General features: G+C 46.6%; 1 protein-coding gene across 6 annotated transcripts in view; it reads left to right on the top strand.

The window, feature by feature from the left end:
- MID1 (midline 1) overlaps positions 1-27,582 on the top strand; it is a 338,332-nt gene that overhangs the window by 210,324 nt on the left and 100,426 nt on the right. For 4 of the 6 annotated variants that reach the window (XM_032330088.1, XM_032330089.1, XM_032330090.1 and 1 more), the window contains exon 2: positions 25,174-25,889. In XM_032330088.1, the coding sequence (XP_032185979.1) occupies positions 25,230-25,889 (660 nt within the window). In that variant the 5' untranslated portion in view covers positions 25,174-25,229. Of the gene's footprint in view, positions 1-14,729; positions 15,248-25,173; positions 25,890-27,582 lie in introns of those variants that run through there. The other 2 variants (XM_032330091.1, XM_032330086.1) reach the window with 2 other exon arrangements.

Here is a 27,582-nt window from a genome sequence, read left to right as displayed (position 1 = left end):
GTCCATCGGTCAGAGCAGAGGTCGAGAGCTAAGTCTTGACTGGAGAGACTGATCGTAGATTCTCAAAGGGTCGAGAGGGCAAGTGAGAGGCCCGAGATTGGAAGCTTTATTTGAGCTGATTGTCCCTGGCACAGGGCTTGTGACCTGGGAGACCCACGTTGCCGGCCTGTCCCACATTCGTGTGATTGATAGGATTGTCAAGTAGAGAAGGGAAGACCGCGTATTTGTGACTGTTGCTGTGTTACTGATCACCACAAACTACAAGTTATAACCATATCTGTTGATGGTTCTGTAGGTCCCAAGTCTGGGTGGCCCGAGGTCTGCTCTGGTCAGGGTCTCACGGAGCTGAAGTCAAGGTGCTGAGGGGGCTCGGCTCCTGTCGGGAGGCCCTGGGGAAGAATCCGCTGCCGAGCTCACACCTGTTGTTGGCAGATTCCTTTTCCTGCGGTTTGGGGACCGAACTCCCCATTTCTTTTTTTTTTTTTTTTAAAGATTTTATTTATTTATTTGACAGAGAGAGATCACAAGTAGGCAGAGAGGCAGGCAGAGAGAGAGAGAGAGGAAAGCAGGCTCTCCGCTCAGCAGAGAGCCCGATGCGGGACTCGATCCCAGGACCCTGGGATCATGACCTGAGCCGAAGGCAGCGGCTTAACCCACTGAGCCACCCAGGTGCCCCTGAACTCCCCATTTCTTTGGTAGCTGTCAGCCGAGTCCCTTCTGTCTCCCTGGTGGTCCCCCGTATTCCTTCTTAAGTGGCCAAATCCACTCCCAGAGTACAACAGCACACGGGGTCTTTTGCACACACGTGACGTCTCTAAATTCCTCTACTGCCATCAGGTGGAAACAGCTTTCTCTTTCAAGGGCCTGTGTGCTCAGGTCAGCCCATCTGGGTCATCTCCCCGCCCCGACGTCACCGTGCTGTGTCTCAGTGCAGTCAGGTGTGCGAGCACTCATGTCCGTGGGTCCCGGGAATTAGGGCAGACATCTTCGGGCTGCCCTTTTCGAAATTCTGCCTATCTCGGAAAGTGATAAAGATAGCCAGCTGTTGCCTTGCTCCTTCGTGAGTCACGTTGCCTGAGATGACAACAGCTTCGTGGACAGGCGGTCCACTCTCCCCCAGGGTTAAAGGGCAAAGGAGAAGCGCCCCGGCTTTTCCTGACTCCCGCCCCTTGCTTCTTCCTGCAAGGAAATCTGTGACTTCCGGCCTTCTTTTCTCTCTGGGACCCCCTCGTGCATGGTGGTGCCAAGAAATCCCGGAGGGCCGATGACCCATCAGTTTGGAGCAACTTCGGGTCATTGAGAAGAGGCGTCCTGGAGGCCCAGGTGGCGCCAGAGGGCAGCACAGAGCAAGAGCCTTGCAGAGATGGTCTCTTCCTCTGTCTTCAGAGCATCTTCTCGCCTAGCATGTGCCTCCCGAGCCAGCCCCCAGTGAGTCTCCAGTGAGAACTTGGCAGATACAACAGGTGCCAGCCATGGGCTCATCACCAAAAAAAAGAAAAAAAAATCATCGTGGTAGATCTGCTTCTTGGAACCTTGGTTTCTCCCAACTGGGGAATGTGCTGGGATTCATTCAAGGATGAGACACTGAAATGGAAAAACTCATCCTTTGGGTCGCCGTGATGTAAAGGCCACTGTTTACAAGTCCACTGTTTCACAAACTGTTTTCATACTTGATCCTTCAAGGAGCCTTTCCGAGCCCCGTTTCCTAGTTGCCCCCCACCCCCCCACGTGAAATGTTACGACAACCACCGAACCGTATATTTATGTCTATTTCTGCTTTGTAGATAACCAACGGTAAGATTTTTTGGCCACTAAAAACTAATTATTTCACCGTTGGGGGCAATATTACCCTCATTGACGATGCACGCTGTGAGTGGAGAAAGAAATAGCTCACATTTTACTATTAAACGTGCAGCTCGCATGATCTATTTGATTTCACGGCTGGCAGGAATACTTCGGTTGTACTAAAAGGTACTTACGATTAATCCTGAGAAATCACAAGAGTCCTTGAACATGAAAAATCACCCAATATATTATATTTAAAATAACAATTTGCAAAACAAAATGTGAAGTATGATCCCATTTTTGTGGCTAAGATGATAGAAAAATGTCTAGAAAGATCAGCCTACTGAATGCTGCTTCTTAGTGGTCAGATTCTTCAGACATTTTACTTTGAGGGAGTGTTATAAATGAGCACATATTATAATTGCAGCAAGAAAAATACCGTTAGAAAAGTTAACCAATCATCTCTCTCTCTCTCTCTCTCTCTCTCCTTTTTGGCCTTCAACATTTAAGATTAATAGGCAGTGTAAACTCCATCATTCATGTGTAGCGAAAGGAGAAACATGTTGCATGGTCCATTCATGATTCCTTTCGATCTCTGGGGGGGCTTCAGACCTGAAGGTTTACTGTTGCATTCTTAATTCTCGTCGAGCACATGTACATTATTTTCTGCAAAGAAATACCACCTACTAAAGAGTGTTTCTTCTCTTCTAGCAAGGTTTCGGTGTCCCCAGAGCCCCCTTAGTCCTGTTGACTTTGGATATTTCAGGAGTTACTGTAGGTTTAACTGTGGTGAGTCTTTAAGCCCTCTTTTGAAATTCACAGACTGCCTCTAATCTTAGAAAAATGTCAGGTTACACTTTTGAGAGGTTTGGGAACTTGATGTTTTGTAGCCCAGTTGGGGTGTAGGCTGCTTCCATTCTTAGCACCTTGTTCCAATTTACGTCAGAGGGAATTATATACAGGTCAGGGCTGAGAGCAGCTTATAATTAATGGAGTGGACAAGTGGATTTTTAGTGTTTCATAAAATAAAATGGAAATCACATGTGCCTGGAACTGTTGTGTGTTTTTAAATATTTACATTTATTCTAGTAAACATTATTTATAACTGATGTGTTTCTCCTGTGAACTTACTACCTGCGAGGTCACAACCCATTGTTCACTGAGTAAAAAGGAGGGCTGACAAGCTTGTTATATTAAAAAAAGAAGAAGAAAAAGAAGAAGAAGAAACAAGAGAGTACTTGGGGAGGTACTGGTGAGTGAACTCATGGAAGTAATCCAGTCTTAGAGTTTTCTCCTAATTTTCTCTTGTGTTTAAAGCACCCACTTGCCAATATGATCCAGATGTCAGTCCTTCTAAGGGAGACAGGGGAGTGCTTGGCTTGGGAGATTCCTGAATGGTTCCTGGTAAAGATGCATGCCCAAGCTTAACTATTCGTTGGTTTGGTTTTTTATTTGTTTGTTTCTTTGTTTTTAAAGATTTTAATTATTAATTTGAGAGAGAGCAAGAGTGAGCGAGGGAGCATGAGCAGAGGGAGGGCCAGAGAGAGACGGAGAGAGAGAATCTCAAGCAGTCTCCACAACCAGCAAAGAGCCCGACGTGGGGCTTGATCCCACAACCCCGACACCATGACCTAAGCCAAAGTCAGACACTTAACTGACGGAGCCACCCAGGTGCCCCTGTTCGTTTGCTTTTTAATGAAAGTTCAGAAGGAGTCGAGGCACTTGTCAGAATCCACAGTGTCCAAATTTTCTTTACATTCATCAGGAATGTCCACTTCTTGTGCTGTAACAGTACCATGTTGCTGAGGAAAGCAACCTTCACAAGTCCCAAAAAGCCACCTTCAGAGCTGGGCTCTGCTTTGTGCCGGCTGCGCAGCCTGGGCTGGAAGCTCGAGCTCTGAGCCTCAGCCACTCAGCTGCAGGATGGACAACACGAAACCGTAAAATCTTTAAAAAAAAAAAAAAAAAAAGGAAACTCCAAGGAAGCTTTCTGTAAGTTGCATTACATGTTCAACCTCTGGGTGTTAGGTCTGTTAATGCAAGCTTTAGTCTTACCTCCAAGGCCCCCAACTTCCCCCAAGTGAGTGTTGTTTCCATTAAGTCAGCTATTGCTTTGATAGGCATGTTGTGTTTTGTGCAGTGAAGAGTCAGGGTAGCGCGCTGTCGCTCAGGGCGTGAGAGTTAACCGAGTCGTACAGCAGGAGCCCTGTTGGCTCTTTCCTGAGGAAGCTATTTCGGGCTTGAACGGGAAGGCAGCTTCCAGAACTAGCAGGTAACAATCTGTAGTACTTCCCGACCTGCTTCTGCAAATGAGCCAGAACCGTATTTGGGCCGTTCTGGATGGGATGGGGCTACTTTCCCAGACCTTTGGCCAAGGATGTCCCATCCACCCACCAGGAAATTACCGCGGTTGACAGAGGTCGGAGGCAAATCACCCTTGGGTCCCTTACACTGCTTTTGAGTGTGTCACTTTAGAAAGTCTCTGCTAAACTCTCCAACGTATCAGGTCTGCTGTGTTCCCCAAGGGGGTCCCTAGGAAAAATAAAAGTGTCTATGCTTTGTGTGTCATTATCCTTCTTTGGGGCAAACCTGTTGAAGATACTGAGAAAAGAACAGAAACAGACAGGACCGAGAGAAGGATGAAATGAGCAAGAGGAAAACCCCACTGATGACGGGCAGGGTCTAGACTGAGTTATAAATTCTGAGACTTAAAACATACACTCAGTACATGTATCCTCGATATATGCTCACCACGTTTGTGCCCAAGACATATTAGTTGATCGGATTAATACCTAAGTGGATATATTTATGCCTTACATTGAAGTCCGATTTTTACTGTGTGACAACTGCGTCATTTTCAAAACAGTCACTGTCTAGAAACACTTGACGCTGCAAATTTGGTATCCTTAGTTTACCGATAAGGAGATCTCATCTAGGTCCATAAGTGAACTCTGGCTGATCCCTTCACTTTCATTTAATCCTTTATGGAAATCCTTATGAAAATCCTGCCGTGTGCCCAGTAGCTAACAGAGTTCCTGGCAAATGATTAGATTTCAGTAGGCTTGAAAGCTGCTTGAAAGCAGCCCTAGTGCTGCTTTGAGGAGGAGTGCATTGTAAGGCCCCTTGCCACTCTGCGTCCCCCCCACCCCGCCCACCACCACCGAAAGAGGTGTGTTGGAGAGAGAGAGAGACAGAGACATTCTACTTAGAAAGATTTTACTTACGGAGCAAAAAGCTCGGTCTTATCTTTGCATGTACATGGCTTGGTATTTAGAATGGGAAATGATCTTAGCTGACGTTTTTCCAATCTCCTGCCCAGTGCAAGAATTCGTTCTACAGTAGTCTTCACCCAACAATAATACCGGTACTGAGTCAAAGTATTGCCCAACAGTAAGAGCCTTGCAGTCTCACAATAGGCTTCCTGCCCGTTGGTGGCCCAGTGTCCAGGTCTGTGACGGTGAACTTGCTGTGGCCCCATTGTGGGAGGAGGACATTCGGGGCCAGTTCGGAGCCGCCGTCATATTCTACTCTGAAACCTAAATTCTAGTGCTTTCTTAGTGAGTTTAAATAGATACATCAACAGAACGTACTCGGTCTTTAATTTGCATCAGTAAAATCGATGGGAAGCACTGTGTTAAAATTATTCACTATGGACTTTATACCTAGCAGGTATACAAAGGATTTTTAAAGTCAGTTTCTTTGAACACACAACCATCCTAAACCTTTAGCTTACCTGAATTTTGCCAGAAGAGTCAGACCTCTCTGTTCACTCGTTTCCTACCCGTAACCAAGAGATTGTGGAAGGCAAGGAAGAAGGCAGTATCACGGGTTCATTTAAAAATTAGTGGTCATGGAGACTTACGGTCAAGCCGATCTCTGAACTCCCCTCTTCTTAAGGTGAAAAGAAAGAAGATCTTTATAGTGATGATCTCAAGAAACAAAATTTGGGAAATTACCTAAGAACCTTTACATTCAACCCATTATGTGGTTTGTAGTTAGGCAAGTAAAACGGGGCTCAGGCATTTTAGGAACGTTCTCAACAAGGATTAAAAAAAAAAAAAGGTTTTCTATTTGAGGTTCAGTTAACCAGAAAATTAAATTAACCAGAACTCTCTCATTTTCAGAGAATTGCAATCAATTCACATTTGATTGTACTTGTATTGTAATCTTCGTTCTTACGCAGAAATGAATTCCACTTTCTGCCTTATTTTTTGGAGAGTGCTTAGCACAATAACACCTTGGATGAGCAGGACAGAAGTGACTCTTTTTAGATTTAAATTACAACTTTCTCTCTCTCTCAACGAGAATTTAAAGAGAGAGAAGGAGAGAGAGGGAGACTGAGCTTGGTGGCAGACGTGTTTACGTTTAAAGAAATCTGAGTAGTTAATGGCCTCACTGTGATTGGACTTCCAGCTTCCTCTTTCAAGGACTCTTTTCCCCTTTCAAACCTGCCATTTAGAACTGAGGAGTAGTTTCCTCGAAATAGAACAATGCTTTCTCCTCTGCTTCTCAAAGTAGTTCACAGAAGGAAATTCATCGTGGTAAAAATAATTTAATAAGTGAAATTATAATGCGTTGCTAAAGATAACCAGGAAGTGAGGAGCAAAACCCCAAATACCAGAGAGGCCAGATGGTCTATTTTTTTTTTTTTAGTGCAGTTGCTAAGCAGGAAATTTTGCTTGATTAAGAAGGCACTGGTGTCGATTTTCATTAAGCGGTTTTGAGAGCCATTTTTTAATGGAGATACACACACACACACACACACAGCACACACAGTGTTCATTCAACCAGCTGATCACGTGGGCCATTGTAAGCGAACCTCTGCTGATGAGAATGTGAAGTTTGAATGATAAAGAAGTAGATGGGTTCCCAGTCTCAGCCTTGAGAGAACCTGGAATCCGCCCGCCGGCCTACAAACTCTCCGTCATTACCGTGTCCATCCTATTGTTGTAGGGTCTGGTGTTTTGTTTTGTTTTCTTTTGATAACCCAGAATGGAAGAAAGGCTGTGTACCACAGTGGCTAACTGGGGCTTTGTGAGATACGGGTAGACTCGGCAGAAAATAGAGGTTTTGGAGTTCAACACTCCAGGGGGCTAATGTGCATAAAGGACCTGAGTTTAATCCTCGGAGCTGCCAGTCTGCATCACCGTGCAGAAGCACCCATGCAAAGAATTGCTTTCTGGATGCTGATAGGCGGGGGCGGGCCGGCGATCAGAGCGCCCCTATTTGGACCATGATGTTTTGGCAGTTGGTGGCTCGGGCACAACAAAGCTCCCTTCTGGGAAGTCACCCTGCCGCCGTCCTGCCCCCTTTGCCCAGCGCCCCAGGAGAAGGGCATTTCCCACTCTGAGGGCGACAATGAATGGCGTTGGGGAACGGAATATTTGCATCCATTTACAAGAGCGAGCCGCTTGGAGGAGTTTGTAAGAGAAAGAACAGACTCAGACAACCAGCAGAACGGTTCGGCAGAGCGGCCTGAATCAGGTGTCTGTTGATTTCCATTAGGACCAGCTAAAGGAGCTCCATAACGAGGGCTGACCAGCAGTCTTCACCGCAAGGATGAGAGAGCAGACATTAAGAAGTGGGTTTTTTTTTTTTCCCAAACATAAAATGCTTTCTCCCATAATTGTGATGCTTTTTCCAATTCACATCCATACGCATTATCAAAATAAATACTTCTCCACTTCGAGGCGGCTCAGCCACCTTGACAGCTCACTGTTCTTAAAGCTAGGTTTTTTTCCCTAAGTGAGTTTTGATGCCCTAGGTTGTATCTCAAGTACTGAGCTTTTCAATTCCCCCTTCACTTATGTTAAAAAAAGCCAGCCTTTTTTTTCTTATATAATTCGACTCAAGGAGAGAATAAAATGTACAAGATAAAGTGCACGCTCATTGGCTGAAAATAAAACTCTTTTCCTTTACGGCTAAAGTAATCCCAAACACCAAACAAATAAGAAACCGGAGCTGCACGACAAAAAACAAATCTTTGCGTCGGGTCTCTGAGATCATACCTTTGGATATTAATTCCAAGGCAATGTCTTGATTTCCGGTTTTATCAATTACCGTGTAATTTCTCTCCAAGTTACAATGGGAAACATTTGGGTAATGCAAGAGAAATCTCTCAGAGGTTAGCCTGCCTTGAGAGTGTTTTTAGGAAGACACCAGAAGCCTCCCAGCCTTTGTGGGATTGGTTTTCATACGATTACAGGTATTTTTTTTTTCTTTTTACTATTTTTTTTCTCGAGATTTGTCAAGCCTCCAGTGAAACATTTGCAGTCTTGGTTTTCAGACCTATGGTCTTTGGGCAGGGATTAACTTGCTCTCCGAGAACTTCTCGTGTCATAACACGCACTCTGCCTGCCCTCCTGTCTTTTCCTAAACCTGCTTACTGGTTTCACTGTGGGGTGGCTGACACCCGCCACCAAGACTTCCCAGACCCATCCCTCAGCCTCTGCTGAGCCACAGTGGCCACTCGTTACTCCCATGATTCCTGCCGATTCCTGCTGGGGTGTGTCTCCCTTCCAGCCCTTTGAAGAGGCCGGCTCTAGAAATCACGCCATTTTACCTAGCTGGTGGATTTCTTTCTTTTGAGATACATTTTGTTATTGTCATTGTCAGTGAGACTTCAGCAGAGCTCCCAGGCTGGGGGCTTTCCTAGTTTCCCTACTTCTTTGACCCTCCAGGCGTGCAGCCCTGTCTGTACCTGTTCGTGAAGCCCCACGCTGTTAACCCACCACTTTCCCTTCCTGAAATTTCTTCTAGAGAGGCCAAAGCAAAAACCAATGATTCTTGAAATGTCTATTAATTTCCTTCACACCCTTCCTGTGCCCTTAACTGCATGTCCATGGTTGCTTTCAACTTTGGGCTAATATCCTGCCATCAAACACTCAGACATGCGGGGAATTCTAAGTACCATAGTTCCTGTTTTTTTGGTCCACCATGTGATCGTGGCTTTTCTCTCAAACTTGATTGCTAAGATAAATAAAGAGGTCGCTGTTTCCCGATAACTTACCACTTTGTCTTTCTGTGTAAGGAATGGTAAATGTTGGATTTTAACCGTCCTTGAAAAAGAAATCATCCCTTAAGGAAATCTGTCACTGACCATTTAACAATTTGAGGAATAATCGAAACTCTGTGCCCAAATGCTGGAAAGTTTTAAACTGAAATTAAGACATTGTTTGCTTGTTTATTGGCAGAGGAACAAAGCCAAAATAGCAAGAGAGCCTGCGTAGGTATGAGTAGAAATGTCTTTGAGCTGAAGTAGATCTCACCCTCCATTCCATCCTCTATCGTGGCTTTCCTTTTGTTTCTTTCATTTTATGTCTGGTTCTTGGAAATGATGGTGTTTTCTCACCCACTTCCTGGTGCATTTTCTGTTTCCCTCATGGAAAGGTAAGCCCTCCCAGGGCAGACCTTCGTTCTCATAGTCATCCATGCATTCCCAGTGCCCAGAACAGGGCCTGGCACACAGCAAGACCTCAAAAAGACCCGTTGAACGAACAAATATTCGGCGAAATGACATTCTGGCTTTACTCCAAAAATAGTTCTAAAATTGAAAAAGAAAAAATGAAAAAAAAAAAAGGTGAGCTAAAGAAAGTCACCTTAACGTACATATAGGATTTCTAATATCATAGAATTAACAAAACCAGCTTATACTTCCAAACTCTTAAAATAAATTTTGGTTAAGGGTGAAGGCTGATCCGGCACTAATGAGGAAGTCACTAAGGGCTCTGTTTACTGGGGCAGAATCTGGGGGTGGGGCATGCCTGCTCCCTGCGGCTTTCCGGGTCCATCAGCTGATACTACAGCATGGTGGGGATGAGGAGTGTGGGGCACTTTCTCGTGGGCTTTTACCTCCGGTCTTCTTCCGTGGATGGCTCAACGGTCGTTCAGTGTCAAGTCAACTGCCTCTGCCCTAACTACTGGGAAGCCCAGTGGTGATGTGATTCCTCGTGCCAGCTCTCCAGGAGGGGACAGGAGCTGTGTCTGTTGGGAAAGAATTCTCCAGGGACCTCTCACGTTTCTGTACCTCTTGTGAGCTGAGGTGCTGATGGCTTTTGTTCCAGACCGTCTCTTCAAAGATATGTATTTGTATAGTAAGCCGCTTGGAAGATTGAGATAGGCCATATCCCTCCAGGGTAGAAAGCAGGTTTGTTTGCTGCCCGTTATAATAAAGATAACGGCAGGGGCAAATGTCAGGCAGGTTTGCGTGTGTCCATTGTAAAAGATCGGGTTTCCGAAGCTTGGGTTTCTCAGCTGTGTTGTAAATCCCCTGTGAATGAGGTGCACAACTGGGGCACTCTGTGGACTTGTGAACACACGAAACACACCAGGCCTGCTGCGCTCCGACCAACAACATCCTTTGTCTCTGACTCGCGGGTCTCTTGTCTTCTGCCAAAATCCATGAAACTGGTAGGCTAACTGATTAGCTCACAAGTAGGAAAAATCTGAAACCCTTCACTGTTCTTGATAGTCTCACTGGTACCACCCATGCCAGGGTCTCTGATTTCCTGCAAAATCAAAAATTCTGGCAAACGATTCGTCTGGGACGGTAAGGAACAGAGAACCGAGGACTCTATCCAGGTCATGGTCGGAGACCCAGGGATAATGAAGCACGGCATGTTGATGGTTGGGAAATACAGCAGATTGCCTACATGAGGACAGTTATTTAAGAATAATTGACGTTAATAATAGAAATGCTGGTTTATTAGTCATATACTGTTTCATCGCGAAGACATTCCGTGCATGTTATTAAAAAATACACGGATTGCTATCCTCTCCGTTCCCAAAAGCGGCTTGAAGAAGTTTCCAACAAAAAATACAGATCATTAATGTACTCAAAGAAGAGTGGGACGAGGAGCTTCGGGACAAGAGGGGAAGAGGGTGTGGGAGCTACAGTTTTGCTAGCGCTCTTCAAACTGCCTCACTTAACCCTGGAAGACCCTTCGAGATTGCTCTTGTTGTCACATTCTACAGATAAGGAAACTGTAGAAGACAGGAAGAGAATCTGTGAGTAGAAGATATGTCGAGTAGCTGGCTTCTCTCCTCCTTTGTTAGGAAATGGCAGAGCCGGGGTTTGAACTCGGGTTTATCTGGTTTCAAGGTACGTGTTTCTTGGCACGACGCCACCCTCATGGTCTCACCCCAAAACTAGACCAAGGGTAGTTGGGCCAACTGAACTCAGGGCTTAACCCCACGTTTTCTGCCAGCGTATCATAGAGAAAGCCCGATGAGATGCATTGTGTGGCAGAGGAAAGCCCACGAATTTCCCCTTCCTCTTTCAACAGAAGGAGAGGATGGGGAAAGAGAAGGAAGCAGGGCAGCGGGAGAACAGAGAAGAGGAAAGGGCCAGCCATTTTGGAGGCAGCACAAGACAGGATGTTTTCTTCGAAAGCTTTAGTTTAAAAGCTTAGGCTGCAGTAATGATCATTCTGCCTCATAATGTGGGGAGCCCAATAAACCGTATGAACTCTGACGGTCTCACCCAATGAGTTGCCCTACTAGCAACTCAGCAGAATCTGCGTTAGAAGAAAACAAGTAGGTGCTAAGAGGGGCCTTGACCAAACCGATCTGTTAACGTTCCTGTGAGTTACTTGGTGGAGATGAGGGTTTCTCAACAAAGAACCCATTTCATAGCTTCCCTGGGGGTTCCTGAAATCTCTCTTTAAAGGTTATATCTCTAGTGTAAGAGTAGGCTCTGCATGGGGAGAGATGTGTTTTTCTTTTTACAAAAAAAATTCTGTTTCCTTCTAAACGTCCACTAAGTTAGCTGAGTTACTTAACAAAAAACAGTATCTTATTTCAGATGGGTCAAAACCAGATCCAGAAATGTCAAAAAATGGATCGTGGGTTGAAAAGTGAGTGATTTAATGTGATTTGAGAGCGGTTTTAATTTTATGATACTTGGCGCATGTGTGTGAATGTGTTTTAATGATAACCTAATTTTACTGCCCCGGACTTTAAGATTCCTTCTCATTCATCCATTAGCATTTGAATCTTCTCAAAATAATTTTTGCTCAGATTTCTCCCAAGAAGCCTCCTGCCTGTGTTCTGCAAGGACACGCTGTTCCGAACCCGTCCTCAATATCCTGTTGTCGGGTGTCAGCCCTGTTGTCCTTTTCGTTGCCATGTTCCCGTGTTCCCTTTCTCTCCTGTGGTGCTTTACAATAACAATTCAGAACAAAAGAGTCACTCCTCTTTCTGTCGCCTTCAAAAAAAGAAAAAAAAAAAAAAAAGACTTCGTCCCCCGACTGCAGGGCTTCAGTGATCACGGGAAACGTTTAGAGCAAGTTCTTCATAATAGTTAACTGGGAGTTGTGAATAAAGCTTACTTTTCTGTATTTTTTTAAGATTGTAATGTAGCTTCAGGGCATTGTGAACTTGAGGTTTTGTGTGTGGCCAGCTTTGAAGCTAAGAGAGAAAGCAATTTCCTTTGAGGAAAGGGGCCATCGTATTTGAGAGAATTTCCCAATCGGTCCATACAATAGGAATCGGCTACTATGTGATTGTCATTACTTGGTGAGTCATGGGACCGGAGTAGCTGTGCATGCCGTGGAGCCGTTGAACGTCAGCCCTTCAGTGCTCAGAGAACAATGGCGGAATGCCACACTGGCCACCGTCAGCAGCTTTTATCGATGCATTTTTCTCCTGGTGGATAAGTGGGAAGGAGAAAGTGTGCACCTTCTCGGCCTCCTAGAGGGGTACGGTATGAATGAAGTAAGAAAAAGTTTTCCCAGTTGGCAGGCGTTTCTCCAGGTGGGATCTTGCAACAGTCCAGCCGAACCGGTCTGCCCTTCCGAGACTAGACCTCTTATGTCATTTTGCTATTTTCCAGGTAACCCTTTTCAGATATGAGTAGGCATTTGTGGGGAGTGTTAATATCTCAGTTATGTACAGGTTTCCATTTTGGTGCGGAGGAAGGAACGTTTCTCTTATGCAGGAGGGATTTGGGAACAGTGAATTCCGTCAGGTGTCTCGAGTCATTTTGCAAAGGTGCTTTTGTATACGGATATGTGTGTGTGTGGAGGTGTGTGCACATATACGTGCATATTTATGTAGGACGACGGAAGTCAGTTCCACTGTGGCCATACATGGGATTTTATATAGACAGAGTAGTTCTTTAAAAACACTGTTTTAGATATTGTATTTATTCATTTGAGAGAGAGCACAAGCAGAGGAAGAGGCAGGCGGAGAGGGAGAAGCAGACTCTCTGCTGAGCAGGGAGCCCGATGCGGGACTCGATCCCAGGACCCTGGGATCATGGCCTGAGCCGAAGGCAGATGCTTCACTGTCTGAGCCCCCCAAGGCGTCCCGACATAAAGAGTGGTTCCATGAATGGGTACAGAATCAGAGGTGGCTTCCATTTCCACCAGCATCACAGTGGCGGTCCGCTCTCCAGGAAAGGCGATTTCGACTTCTGTTAGGAGACTGGGTGTCACAAGTACCTGCTGTCTTCCTCCTGTTCCGCATCCGCTATCACTGCCTTCAACACCAAATTCTTGCCTGACACTTGGTACAGCATAGACGGGGGAGACATCAGTCATTTGCAATTGAATATAAAATAGGTTCCATTTGCCTTTAATGCTGGATTTTTTTTTCTTTGCATCAACGGTAAAAGACATGAAATGTATTAGACCCTCTGATGGTGGGAAATCTCCTGTACAGGTTGTCAGATTAGGCTCTAGGGAAGATTTATAAAGGTGGTTGTTGTTTATCCTTCTCTTTTGTTTTTGAGGGGTGAAGTACGTGTTTGTTTACTGGTGTTTCAAATCTAGACATTCATGCTAATTTCCCCCCACAGCTCCAGAACACGGACAAGTTAGCCAAGTCTCACAGAAATTTTGACCATTTTAATGTTGTTTTAACAAAGCAGTGCTTTCACATATCATGATGGAAAAGTTTTTTCAAATTCTATTTGATGTATGCGTGTCTTTTCTGTGTTCAGTGAGGACTTCTTTGGGAAACCATCTGTATGTGAAATTGAGTAATCCCTTTGTTTATTGTTAGCAGACAAATGAACTTATGATTAAGGCAAGAGAGTATATGTTTGCATTTTTATGTCCAAACATGTAAAGCATGCTTTGGTCTACCGCAAGGTGTTGCAATGGCGTGACAGTGGGAGTCACGCCGTTCCCGCCAGGCGACGAGGAGGAGGCGGTCTTCGCCTCCTGCTCCCGCTTTAGCAAGAAGCTCTTACACACCTTTGGTGGGGGCCGGATGTCTGGGTTTGCACGTGAATTGTGCAGGTTTGCAATCAGCCTGTTTTTTTGTTTTGGTTTGATTTGGTTTTTTTACACTTTCCTGACAATTTCCTTTAGTTGCACTTTCTTGTCTTGCATGGTGATAAGCAACATCCTTGAGAGAACTACAGGGTAGGATTTTTTTTTTCCTTTTGGGAAGACTACTTCCTCTTCCTTTAGACAGTGTTTAAAAGATTACTTTCCATTCTCAATTCACTCTTTCTCTGCCATTCTGGAAGCTGAAATCTGGGACACCCATCACAGATTTGCTCTTAGGTGTATGTGCGGGCATCATACGCATACATAGATATATGTCTATATGATATGTTATATGCATGCGTAATATACACATGTATGTATGTGTGTATATGTATCGCTTCTGTGTGTAGAGCCATATGTATGTATTTCATACACATCTATTTTCTTTTGTTTATCAGGATGATAGATTGCAATTTAGATCTCTATTTTGGGAAGAAACAAACAACCACTTTATTGTGTCTGTGTGCGAGATCGTTCTTCTTGATGTAATGTTTAAAAAAAAAAACTCCTTCCAGGTATTGTATTTTAATTCAGAAGATCGACACAAAATAATCAGTATATAATTAAAAAAAAAAAAGCCAACAACCTGGCATCTGGAGCATAGTGTGATCGTGTGCTTTGGAGGCCGCCAAAAGGACTGAAATGCAAGGGAGGTGGGCACCCGTCGCTGACCCCGGGAACCGGACAGGGCTCTCCCGTTGGCAGTATGGAAACCTGGCACCCAGCACTCAGCTGCGGGGCACTGACCCACTGCTGGTCCCCGTGAGCAAGGAGGGTATAGATCTCAGTGCCAAGTCATCTTTTTTATTTTTTTGGGGACTAGGCTGTGGGTATTAATCTGCCCCGAGCTGCCTTTTCATTTGGCTTGAGTCGAACGTTGAGTGGGCGAGGGCCCCGAGAAGCCCTCCCGGGCTCTCTGGAAAAGGCAGTTGGAAAGCAAGAGGGAGTTTTGATTCTTCAACTCGGCGAGCCTGGCGGGGTGGATGAGGTGGAGCTGGCCTTCCTGGAATTGTCGCGTCGATTTTCCTGTTGTGTTTCACTGTTGACGCTCTCACAGACACACAGGACCGCTCCGGCACTGCCTGCCACCCGCCATCTGGTCTCCGTGGCCTGTCTGTCATTTCGTGGGTCCCCATCCTCTGCTTACGGCGATGTTTCTTCAACAAGAACTAGGGTCCAGTCCTTTGGTGGGTATTCGAGACGATCTCTGTAAGAATCTGGAGAGATGCTAAGGGAACTAGTAAGAACAAGTGTGCTGTTTCCTGTTCTTAACCTATTTACTAGTCTTTTAGTGGGACCGATTGCATTCGTGAGACTGTCGAGTGGGTGTCTGTGCTGTGAAGGCAGAGTGGACTCGGGCCAGTTGGTCCTGGAGAAATCAGGATTGCTTTTTTGCATTGTCACTGGTGCCTTTTTTTTTTTTTTTTCTCGTCTGCATGTATAAATGAACTCCAGAAGGTGTATTTAAGCATTCTGTTAAGTAAATTTGGAAGACTGGGTTTCAATTAAAATAACCAGACAGTGTGACCTAGCTCCCATTTCTCCTTAATTTTTATCATTAAAGCCTTCATATCCCCAAAGACATCTGCTGTGCTTCCAAGTGATTCTTTTCAGGAATGTTCATTCCTTATTAATCAGGTTGCGTGGTCAAGAGAGTATGTGATTATTTTAAAGACTATCCTAGAGATCCAATTACTAAAAAACCGAGCACGCTATGGACAGATGTGGAAGTAGAGAGGAGGTTTTGCAAACGGCTTAATTCAATTTGTATGAATTCCACCAGGTGGGGGTTGGTGAAATTAAAAATCTTCCCTGCTTCTCACTTTTGGTATTAAGTGGAACCTTTTAATTTCCAGCACTCCTCAAAATAAAGAGGAAGTGGCAAGTCATTAAAAACATGCATTGTATTAATTAGTTACTTTAAAACTTGAGGCTAGTGCCTCCGTGCTTATCTGCTTGTCACGTTTTGTTGTGGTGGTGGTGGTTGTGGTGTTTTTTTCCCCAGTCAGTCCCTCTGGTCCCTTAAAATTCAGTTGGCAGAAATTCTTAGTCATCCGTTACTGATTAAGGGAACGAATCTGAGTGCTCTGACAGTCGGAGGTTAGCCACAGCACTGTTTCAGAAGCGTTGCCTGTAGAAAGTTACAGATCACTTTTGCACTTGTTCCTGCTAGTGTGTTATTTGTATTGTTGCTTTGAGAGCCACTTCGCATTTTGACTCCGCTCTGCCATACTTCGGCGTAGGAGGTAGCCTCAGTTGTGGCAGTCAATTTCCACTCTCTCAGAGTGCCACTAAATTCAGTGGGCTCTCCCTCTCCCCTCTGTGTCGCAGCTGTGGCCCTGTTTTACTGTGTATTTACTGACTCACCTGTGTCTCAGATCAGCCAGGGTGCTGATCGGTAAAATAGCATTTGGGGAAGGTGTTTCTTCTGTGGCTTTTACAACTCAAAGCTAAATACTAACCCATGACCAAATATGCAGACATTGAGTACTTGTACTGTGTTATTTAAAATACTCTCTTTGTGGTGACTCTGTCTTGAGTAGAGTACCCAGTTTCTATTGTTTCTGCCTCATAAGCTGAGATTAATTTCCAGAGGTTCACAGTTCCAAAGTTTTGAGTCCTCTGAAAGTCCATATTTCTTCTGATATAAGAGAAAAACATCATTCCACGGTCCTTTAAAAAAAAAAAAATTCCACCTCTGGTTCTGTAATAGGGATCATCTCAGAGCTAAAAATCCAAATGGCAATAAGCCAGCTAAGTCTTCATTACCCATGTGAAGAGAGGGAATAGGAAATTGACTTGGTTGTGGCTCTGAAATGTAGGACTCTTTAAAGAAAATTTATTCATAGAATTTGGGATGCTGCTTATTAGTCACAACACTTGCCAGGGCTTTCTGTCTGTGGCTCCCCCTGCCAATACCATTTTTATGTGATCTGGTGTAATATTTGTACGGTTTTTGGTGATGTGTTTGTTGTCTCGGTACTGTTTTGGTAAATTTAACATCAAGCTTAGTTTCCATACCCCAGAGGATATGTTTAAAAAAAAGGGGAGGAAATGCCCCGGGGATCATCCGGGCACTGGCAGCAAGCCACCTGGTAAGAACAGCTGACCACCGGCCACCCAGTGTTGGTATCCGAGTTTATTCCTTGGTCTAGTGGCTCCTGAATTTCCCTCATAGCGATGGCTTGCAGAGCCATCCGGAGTGAGGGACTGAAAGTAAAATTATTGGTGGCTGGAATGCGTGTTCTTTTTCATGCACTCCAAATCAGAAAAGTGATCATTGTTCGTGGAGTCTGCAGATGTGACATACAGTAGCTGCAGGGAAGCACCGAGAGATGGGCTTGCCTTATGATTAAAATGTCAAAACTCCACTGAGAGAAATTGGGAATTAAGAAACTCCTGGATGGGGCGCCTGGGTGGCTCAGTGGGTTAAGCCGCTGCCTTCGGCTCAGGTCATGATCTCAGGGTCCTGGGATCAAGTCCCGCATCGGACTCTCTGCTCAGCAGGGAGCCCGCTTCCTTCTCTCTCTCTCTGCCTGCCTCTCCATCTACTTGTGATTTCTCTCTGTCAAATAAATAAATAAAATCTTTAAAAAAAAAAAAAAAAGAAACTCCTGGATGACATGCTGACAGTCAGGGATCTCCTTATTCTAGTGGCTGATCGAACTAATAGACTGCACTAGGTCTGGAGACTCCTGATTCTTGATCGCTTGCATGTGGGTGAAACTTACATACTCTTGGGATTTTGACCTGGACCCGCTCGCTGACTTTGGCCACGAGTTAAACCTTGCAATGTGTGTCATCTTCCTAGGGCTTCAAGGTACAGGTTATCTTCTCGATGTCATAGCAGAAGTGAGGGGAGATTACACAGAATAGAGTTGTGAAATTCTAACATGAGCTAGCAAGTAGGATGATGGCAAGGTTTGTGACAGCACAGGCAGGGGATTGAATGGGTTTTTTGCATGGATTTGCCTGGATGATGATTTTGCCTCTGACTTCAGAGGAGGGGGCAGAAAAGATGAGTCCAGCAGCCACAAACTCTCTTCACATCCACCTCGCTGGCTGAGAACACTGATCCATAAGGACATCCAGCCTGAGCTCGCCATCTCCCTTCTCAGGCCCAAACCTTGTGTCTCCACTAAGTCCTGGTGTCTGCCTCTTCTACCGGGCACTGTCTCCTTTAGTCCATTTCCCCCAAGATCCCACACTTTGGACAAAAGAAAGCCCTTCCTTCTCCCTCCAGGTAAGTCCTCCTGCTGGGATGAGAGCTACCTCGAGGTGATGATACCTAGAGCCCAGAGTGGGTAAGAGGCCATCTGCCCAGGCAGCTGGTTCACCTTAGCCATCACCTGGGTGCCAAGGTCCCATCATGTCTGCAGTCCTCACCGCCGGCTATCCATCTCTGTCTTGATTAATTTTTCCTAACCCCAAAAGGCACAAGCCTCTGGCATCCAGATTTATCATGGGGGATTTCAAGGAGTAGGTGATCATTTGTCTCTGGCCACCCGTTTACGATCGGCCTCAAATTTAGACGATGAGTGTTATGTCCGTATGAGGTTCGTGTTTGTGTTTGTGTCTGCGCTGGCGTGTGCCTGCCTGTATTGGTCCCGGAGCCGATCCAGCTCTACTGAAGAGAAGGGGATGAATCCCAGAACTTTAAACCGGGGTCCCCTTTCTGATCACTCTGTTGTGTACCAGGAAATAGTATTTTTAAATGAATATTTTGGTTGTTTTGTAAATATGGTAGTTACACTCCTTTGTGGTTTTCAGCTCAAAGCTTTACTTTAATTGTAAACATTTAAGACATGTCACACTATTTATGACCATCTTCTAAAACAAGTCTTGGTTTAGTCTGAAATCTCCAAATACAACCATGGCCAGGGTTCAGGCCTCGAGGAGGTTCTGCCGTCAGCTTAAAAAAACCAGAAAACAAAAACAAGAAAATAAGCATGTAATACAGGAGCCAAAAAACAAAACAAAAACCCAAAAAACCTCACAAAGGAAAAAAAAAAAAGATCTGTGTTTGGGAGAAACCCAAAGGCAGCTGCCAGGAGCAGCAAATGGTCCCGTCGCGGGGGTCCCTGGGATGGGAGGTGAGTGCGTGAGAGTGAGGTTGAAGAAGCAGTTCGGGAGATGCTTGCACCAGGAGCTAGGGCATCCGTCAGGACTCATACTCTGGCCAGCAGGGAGCCAGCTAGCCGCTCACCATGTGGGCCTTTAACAGAAGTGATGGATAGAAGCCCTGGTACCAGAAGCGTGTGGCAGAGATGAACCTTGAGGGACAAAAAGATTGGAGGTAAGAAATCAGATGAGGAGGTGGTTGCTTGTTTTCTGTTTGGGTGTGTGGCAGGGGTTGGTAATAGTCTAGGAATGCGGGAAAGAAGACCTGGATCAAGCTAGAGTCAGAGAGAAGGAACCCGATTGAAGAACGGAGGATTGACCCTCACATGTCTTGGCTAATAATTTGGATTTGGGGGAAGGAGCGTGCGTGGCCTCCTGTGGACACGGGGACAAATGGCCACTGATAAAACGGCTTAAACCACGCTGGAGGGCAGAGCACCTGCAGGGCTTAAACTGCCCTGGAGGGCAGAGGCACCTGCAGGGCTGCGCTCCTTTGGGAGGCTCTGGGGAAGACTGTTTGCCTTTTGCAGCTTCTAGAAATGGCTCTTATTCCCTGACTCATGGCGCTTCCCTGTTCAAAGCCAGCGATGGTCGTTGAGGCTTTTCTCCATCTCAGCACCCGGCCCTGCTCACGGGAGGGCCCTCGTGATCCCCCGAGGCCATGTGATGGTACGCTCGTCTCCCCCATTTTCACGAGGCGAGTCTCTGACTTGTAGTGAGCAGGAGAACAGAAGCACCATGAGGAGACTCCAGAGGCTTGTAGGGCAGACAGGTTTGGGAGGGAAGCTGATGAAACCCATGAGATGCACCCTTGGAACTTCTAGTAAAGGAAACAGAGAACTATCAGTGCTGAGCTGGAATTCTGGAAAGAGAGGCCCTGGGAGGGACAAGCCTAGGAGTCATTCTCAGAGATGCTGTATGAGAAATGAACAACCTGGATGGCTGATTTTTTTAATTGAGGTATAATTGACAGATAACATTACATTGGTTTCAGGTGTGCAACCTGACTCCCTGTTTGTATACAACGTATTATTCACTGCAGCCATCGTGCTGTATATTAACATCCCCAGGATTTCTTTCTTTTACAACTGGACGTCTGTACCTTTTGACCCTCTTGGATGGCCTGTGGATGGAGGGCCAGACCCTTAGAAGACACCCAGGCTCTGCTTTGCTGGAAGGACAAGTCAGCAGGGCTTAGGGAGAGGAAAACCAGAAGAGCACAGTTTTAGCGACATCCAGAATGAGAGAGGGTTGGACAGGAGAAGGCAGGGTATGAAAACATGGACATGATCAGGCTTTCCGCACAAGTCTGTGTAAGAACGTTTCTGGAAAAGATGTCTTGCAACCAGTGCCTCCCAGGAGCCGGGGCTCAAGTGCAGCCCGCGACTAAGGACTGTCCCGCTTACGGATTGTTCGGACTGAGTGCTAGAAGGAACTGGAGGGAATCCTTGTGGACGCTGTCCCAGAGCCACGCAGCTGATAAGTAGCCGAGCTGCGTGTCATCCTCTGACTGGCTCTCGCCCTTCACTCTACTCCATGCCCTGTTCTCGACTACAAACCACGGGCCAGCAGCAGTCTGAGCTGTACATTGTCCCCATTCCCAGTTGGTGGCAAGGGGTGTCCGTGATCAACCTCGTCCTCCTCTCCATGAGGACCAATCAGCCCATTCAGAAAAAGGTTGAGCGATAGAATTTCCTGATAATGATATGCATGTGTGATTTCCTTCCATTGTAGTGAAGAATCTATTTTTTGAGGCCTAGACATTAAGTTATGGGAGTTAAGAAAAGGAAAATAACACCCCCCCCCCACTACACGTACCTGTTTGGTGAATCCCTGTTCATCTTCAAAAATCCTTCTCATGTGTTGCCTTCTTCGGGAAGCTTTCCATGTTCTTCTCCCCCAGTCTCTGGCACGTGACTTTTGTTACCTTGCACAGCAATTTGTTCATGTTTTCTCTGCACGTAAGATCTCCAAGGCAGGGGCTGAGTGTTACCATTACTTGTCCCAGCACCAAGAACCTAGAGGGGCTTCAATATTTGGTGAAAGAATGAATGGTATTTTTATTTCTCAAAAAGCTAAAAAACAAACCATGCTGATCTTCTCGGGTTGGGGAATGGCGTGCGTGCTTGCTGGCAACATATTGTCGACTAATGTCGCTAAAAATTACTTGTACCACAGCAAAATCTGCATCAAAGGAGAAAAAAAAATCAGATCTACTATAGGTATCGAACCCAGAGCCCCTTCTCTTTTGGCAGCATATGAGCACAAGATTCTGAAAATTGGTTGAACGTCATGGCGCATCCACATTTAGTCATCATTTAATACAATGAAACCAACATTTACAGCGTTGACGCTTGCACAGAGCTCCGTGCCAAGCACTATGGTGGTAAAAGCAAACGATCCTGTTCTGAGCAGCTGCTATTAAGTCATTCTTACATGAAGTGCCCCTGAGTACTTGACTCAGCGCTACTTCTGTTGATGTCAGGGTGAAATCCCACTGCCTGTCCCTTCCCGTTAGCGTTCGAAACTTGCACCCGCTTGGTGACGTCTCCCACCACCACCACCATTCCCTTGTTGCCCACACAGCATTTTTGTCCTATCTCTTTGGGAGGGAGTCTCCCCTCTCTGTTGTCTGGTTGTATGTGTCTCTGTCTTCTACCCCGTGGGTCAGCAAAATAAGATCCTCGCCCCAAATGGAGCTTGCCGCCTGTTCTTAGAAATCCGATTGTATTGGCCAGCCACGCTCTCCCCTTTCTGTGTCGTGTGTGCCGGCTTTGGCGTACCACAGTGCTGATTGGAGCGGCCACAACAGGGAACCTTCTGGCCCGCGGTGCCAGAAGTAGTTACTCTCTGGCCCTCTCTACAAAAAGTTGGCTGACCTCTGCTCCAACATGTTGAGACATCCTTTGAGACAGCAGGGGTGTTGTATACTTGAAGGTTTTTAACCCCGACGGCTGTTCTTTTCCCCAGTCATTCGACCCATGTAGGAGTCCCACTGTGTGCAGGCGCTGTTCCGGGCACTGGCAGGACATCCCTCAAAGAGCCAAGCCAAGTCTCTGCTCTCATGGAGCTTACCTTCTACTGGTGGGGCGGCGGGGAGTGATGATGGCTCGGTGGCCAAACTACTAGAATACGTTGGATGACAAAAGTTACGGAGGAAGGCAGAGAGAGGTGGGGCGGGCGGTGGGGGAGAAGGTTTGCCGCGATGGTGGGGGGTAGGTGGCCATCTTGGTAACAGGGGAATCGGTTTTATGTGGGTTCACAAGGAGGTAACACTGCTGCAGAGAGTCACGTGGATTCCAAAAGCTTTGGGAGGGGGAGATGGGACGTGCTTGGCATGTTCCAGGCATCACAAGGAGGCCGTGTGCCCGGAGCAGAGCAAGGGCTAGCGTGGGTGGAAATGAGGTCACTGGCTGAGTCTGTTTTCTGGGGCTGGTTTTATTCTGCTGACTTGCTCCCTGAGTGAGATGGGAAGCCCCTGGAGGGGAGAGCAGAGAAGAGGCAGGCTCGGTCATGTTTTAACAGGATCTTCGGCTTCAGAGGAAAAGATTGCGGGTGGGGGCCAGAGGAGCAGAAGGCAGGAAGCCATTCGGAAAGGTGTCGTGATAACCCAGGTGAGGCGTGATGTTGGCTGGCCCACGATCATAGAGCCGGGATGGCGAGAGTGCCAGATTCCGGCTTCTCGGGCCAGCTCTCTGAATGTCTCTTGACTCAGAGGTCAGCGTTTCCAGTGGGGTCAGCAGGGGAATCACCTCTAGAAATTGTGATTGCACCACACTGGGATGGCATCCTGGCACCTGCAGAAAAATACAGTCCTCCCCACTCTCCGGACACCTTTGGGGCTCATCCCCATGTGGGGATCTATTGGGAGGCGTTCTTGGTGCACCTGAGAACAAAGCAGACCCAAAGGGCGACGGCTTCCCGTTAATTTAAGTTCTTCCTTAAAGTTCTTCTCTTCCCTTCCTTCCGATGGGAAGAGAGAAGAAATTCAATTTAGTGAAAATTCCATTTTTCCATGATTAACCAAAATAATGATTAATAGGTCGACCCTTTCAATTTCATCCAAGCCATGTCGTGGAAGGGGTGGGGAGGACCAAGTGGGGATGGCAGGTCTCATACCACAGCAGCCCGGCGGTTGCCGCTGTGGGTTGTGAAGACATGAGCAAGCTTTCATATTTCAAATCTCAGCTGCCTGTTTCTTCTCTCTCGTGTAGTTAATATTCGCGAATGGCTGAAGATCTCTTTAAGATACCAGGCTTCTATGAAGCCAGCAGCTCTTTAATTTTTAACAAACTCAGCACGCACTTGACACTTTTAATGATCAGTTGCCGTTTGTTCGGTTGATGGCAAGATGAGCATTAGCTTAACCAAAGCCCCACGTGGTATTTCTGAGGGATGCTATTTCAGAAAGGGGCAACACGTTCTGGAAATCGCGAGTTTGTAAATAAATGGGGGTGTGACTACAAAAAGGCCGATTGTCGGAATCACTGAACGGTAGCTGTGGATGTGAAGCCTTCCCATCAAGCAGGCCCATGAACCCCCCCAACCCCCCTGACCCCCCGAGAGTGATTGGAGCCTGGCGTTCCCCTGGGTGAGCTGCACTGTTCTCCCACAGGCGGCACTGGGCTGCATCTAATACGCCCGCAGTTCCGCAGACCTTGGCTAATGGTCTTGAGAGGGAGAAGGTTCAAAGAGGTTTGGTTCCCAGGCCTGCTAATGAGCGCGAGGCCTCTTCCCCGTTAATGAAGCGGGGTTTGTGTGCGATTCTTTTCTCCTGCCCTTTTTGAAGGGAAGGCAGGCAAGGGTTCACAAAAGCAGCAGCCCGTCTTCATGGCATGGGGAGCGTGCAGCTGGGCCACCCGAAGGCAAGCCTGGTGGGGAGCTCAAAGCTGGCGGAGCTCGAGCCCCAGGCCAACAGGGCTCTGGGTGTGAGGCTGGACCTCCTGCCGGCCCGGCCTGTCGCTGGCTATAGGGACAAGCCTTTGATGAAACTCTCTGGGCCAGGAGGGCTGCACGGGGTCCCTCAGCAGCCCTTTCAAGCCTCCCCAGAGTAACGTGACTACTTTATTTATCCTGCTGCCTACACTGCAGCCGTGAGCCTGGTTAATAACTTCTCAAATGAATATCGAAGCCACGAAAATCCTTGTCCTAATTAACTAAATCGTTATTAGTCATTGGTACCCAGGCTCACCACAGCCACTGAAAAGGCCCGCAGATATTTTTCTCTGCTTCGCTCTGCCCACCCACATCCCACTGCAGGATTAAACAATAGAATTATTCAGGAGAGTAACGAAGGCATGCCAGAAAACATCGCCTCGATCACAGTCATCTCCGTGAAAGTCAGTGTTTTTCCGCAAGAATATATTTTGGAAGCTGACATCCCCTATTTAAGCATTATCATTTCCGCTGAAGTCATGCGTTGGATTTCATGCACATTTCATGCCCATTTCCACAAGAAGCGCCTTTCTACTTCTCTGAAGCCTGCTGTGGTATCGTAGAGTAAAAAGTCCTTCAGAAGCATAAACTTATTCACATGCAAGTTCATCAATTCAAAGTCATGAAAGACTCTAGTTCGTTAATTAACATTTCTACATTTTAATTCTCCACACAAGGTAAAACTTGGCCGTGACACAATGAGATTATTGTGATTAGATACAAATTATGGAAATTACAGTTTCAATAACTTGCCAGTCTGGAGTAAGACCTTTCAACAAACCAAATTGCGAAAAAAAAGAGGTTTTTTGTTTTGTTTTGTTTTGCTTTTTGCTGCTTTTGGTGACAGGAACTTTGAGAAAATGTTAGTTGGTACGCTGGCTTAGGGTGTTTCTCCCCGCCTCACTCCCCCAGCGAATAGAAAGAGAATTATTTGGAATGTACACACATTTACCCTCCCATGACCCGCGTTTGGAATTATTCTGAGATGCATTCAAAGCTGACAGCTCCCCATGGCTGACCCCCTCGCGCCTAATCAAATCTTACGTTCTGTTTCCAGATAGCTGATCAGCTTCCTTGGATTTTGCTGATGACCCAGGAGAGCTTCGCCTGAAGATGGAAACACTGGAGTCGGAGCTGACTTGCCCTATTTGTCTGGAGCTCTTTGAGGACCCTCTCCTACTGCCCTGTGCACACAGCCTCTGCTTCAGCTGCGCCCACCGCATCCTGGTGTCGCACTGCGCTACCAACGAGTCTGTGGAGTCCATCACCGCCTTCCAGTGCCCCACCTGCCGACATGTTATCACGCTCAGCCAGCGAGGTCTAGACGGACTCAAGCGCAACGTCACCCTGCAGAACATCATCGACAGGTTCCAGAAAGCCTCCGTGAGCGGGCCCAACTCCCCCAGCGAGACCCGCCGGGAGCGGGCATTCGACGCCAACACCATGACCTCCGCCGAGAAAGTTCTCTGCCAGTTCTGTGACCAGGATCCTGCCCAGGACGCTGTGAAGACCTGTGTCACTTGTGAAGTGTCCTACTGTGATGAGTGCCTGAAAGCCACTCACCCGAACAAGAAGCCCTTTACGGGCCATCGTCTGATTGAGCCAATTCCGGACTCACACATCCGGGGGCTGATGTGCCTGGAGCACGAGGATGAGAAGGTGAATATGTACTGTGTGACCGATGACCAGTTAATCTGTGCCTTGTGTAAACTGGTTGGGCGGCACCGAGATCATCAGGTGGCAGCTTTGAGCGAGCGCTATGACAAATTGAAGGTTAGTCCGATCCGCCTTAAGCCAGCCCCTTTGTGCCAGCAAATGTCATGGAAATAAAACGTGTATTCACTGCTAGCTGCACGGCAGGTGAAGGTTTTCTCTTCACCTTTGTTATCTGATTAGTTTTAGCACTTTTTTTGGCAGCCTGCAAATGTCGCACAATCAGGGTATCTTGTAAGAGTTGACTGCTGCTTGTAATGTTAGCGTTGGCGGGGTGAGGGCGAATTTCAAAAATCTGGGTCATTTTCAGTCCCTGCAGGGGCTCTGAGGGTGGGGGGAGAGCGGGCAGGGGGCGGGGAGAAGGAAAGAAGGGATAGCAGATAAAAATCTGACTTTGGGCATTTGGGGGGCATTTATTTTCTTCACTCATTCAGGAAAGCTAATTTCACCTGAATTGTACCTGTATCCAGTTACTCGCACAAACAGAAGGACAGAGGGAGGAATGCCTATAGCAAATGTGGGATTTTAGAGGACATGTGACCTTGTATTTCTTGTGTGAATGCTATCCGGCTTATTGGTGAGCTAGAGTGCTCTGACCATCTCGGGTTTGGGCAAGGAATTCCTTTTCGTGTAGGCTTTTTCTTTGGTAACGTCACAGGTGAGGCTCTTTGAACTTCACTTTTAACATGAAATTATTAACCTAACTCCAGCACGGAGAATGATAATTAATATGACTATATGTCAGATTAAAAATCTCACTCTCTAAATATGGATAGAATGCACCAGGGAAGAAATAAGTCAGGTCTCCAGATGTCTGTCGAACTTCAGGCGATGGTGGGTCTAATTACGGCAAACTCAGCCGAGGGTTTGCTCTAATAGTGAGATACTGCCCTCGCTGGTTAATTTTAGATCACAAGACGCCAATTAAAAGGAAAGGAAGTATAAATTAAGAGCTTTGAGTAAATATATATCGAAGCCCTTCCTCTCAGGAAAAACACACACCGCGTTGTTGAGCAAACAAAAAAATGAATCACGTGAGTGAGAGTGTTACCACTCGGGGCGCATCGACCCCTCTCTCAAACGGTTCCGATCACTTTTCCTCAGCGCGCTAATGGGTGCTTGTGTTTACTGGGAGCTCAGAGTTTGTTCTGTGACGCTGGGATTAAGGGACCACGCCTGCGATGTGGTCGGGCTCTTTCTTGAGATGCTGAGGGAAATTGGTGAGCTGAGTGAATCCGGCTTCTGAATGTCACTTGGGGAACACAAGCCTCACCTGGGCGGCATCTGTCGCTTGTAAGCGTCCGAGGACTGTTGGTACCCATCGGTGAACTTGGAGAGGAAGTTAAGCCGGAGGATGTAGGTGCTGGGGACAAGGGGAGACGGACGCCGACTGGTTTTCTAGCGTAGTGCGCAGCCCTAGCCGAAAGCACACCTCTACACATACTGAGAGCAGAGGCAACGCGTGTGGGAATTGTGCCTCCGATATTCTTCGGAAACTGACGTGGCAGTCTGTCTCAGAAACCGAGATGATCATTTCTGCCCCTTTTCGGTTGCCGGCAGAATGTTTAAGATGAGTGGACGTGGGTGTTTTTTGTTTTCCAAAATGTGAACGTGGTGGACGGCGGTCCTTTCCTTACCCCTCAAAATGTTCCTTTGACTGGATTAACACTGCCTTTTTAATGACCGATCATTAAAACGGCACAGTGATTGATGTTCAGTATTCAGCAACCTTCAGACTTGATATTTAAACTTG

Source organism: Mustela erminea, chromosome X (genome assembly GCF_009829155.1).
Source record: "Mustela erminea isolate mMusErm1 chromosome X, mMusErm1.Pri, whole genome shotgun sequence".
NCBI lineage: Eukaryota > Metazoa > Chordata > Mammalia > Carnivora > Mustelidae > Mustela > Mustela erminea.
This window is presented reverse-complemented; position numbering and strand designations above follow the sequence as displayed.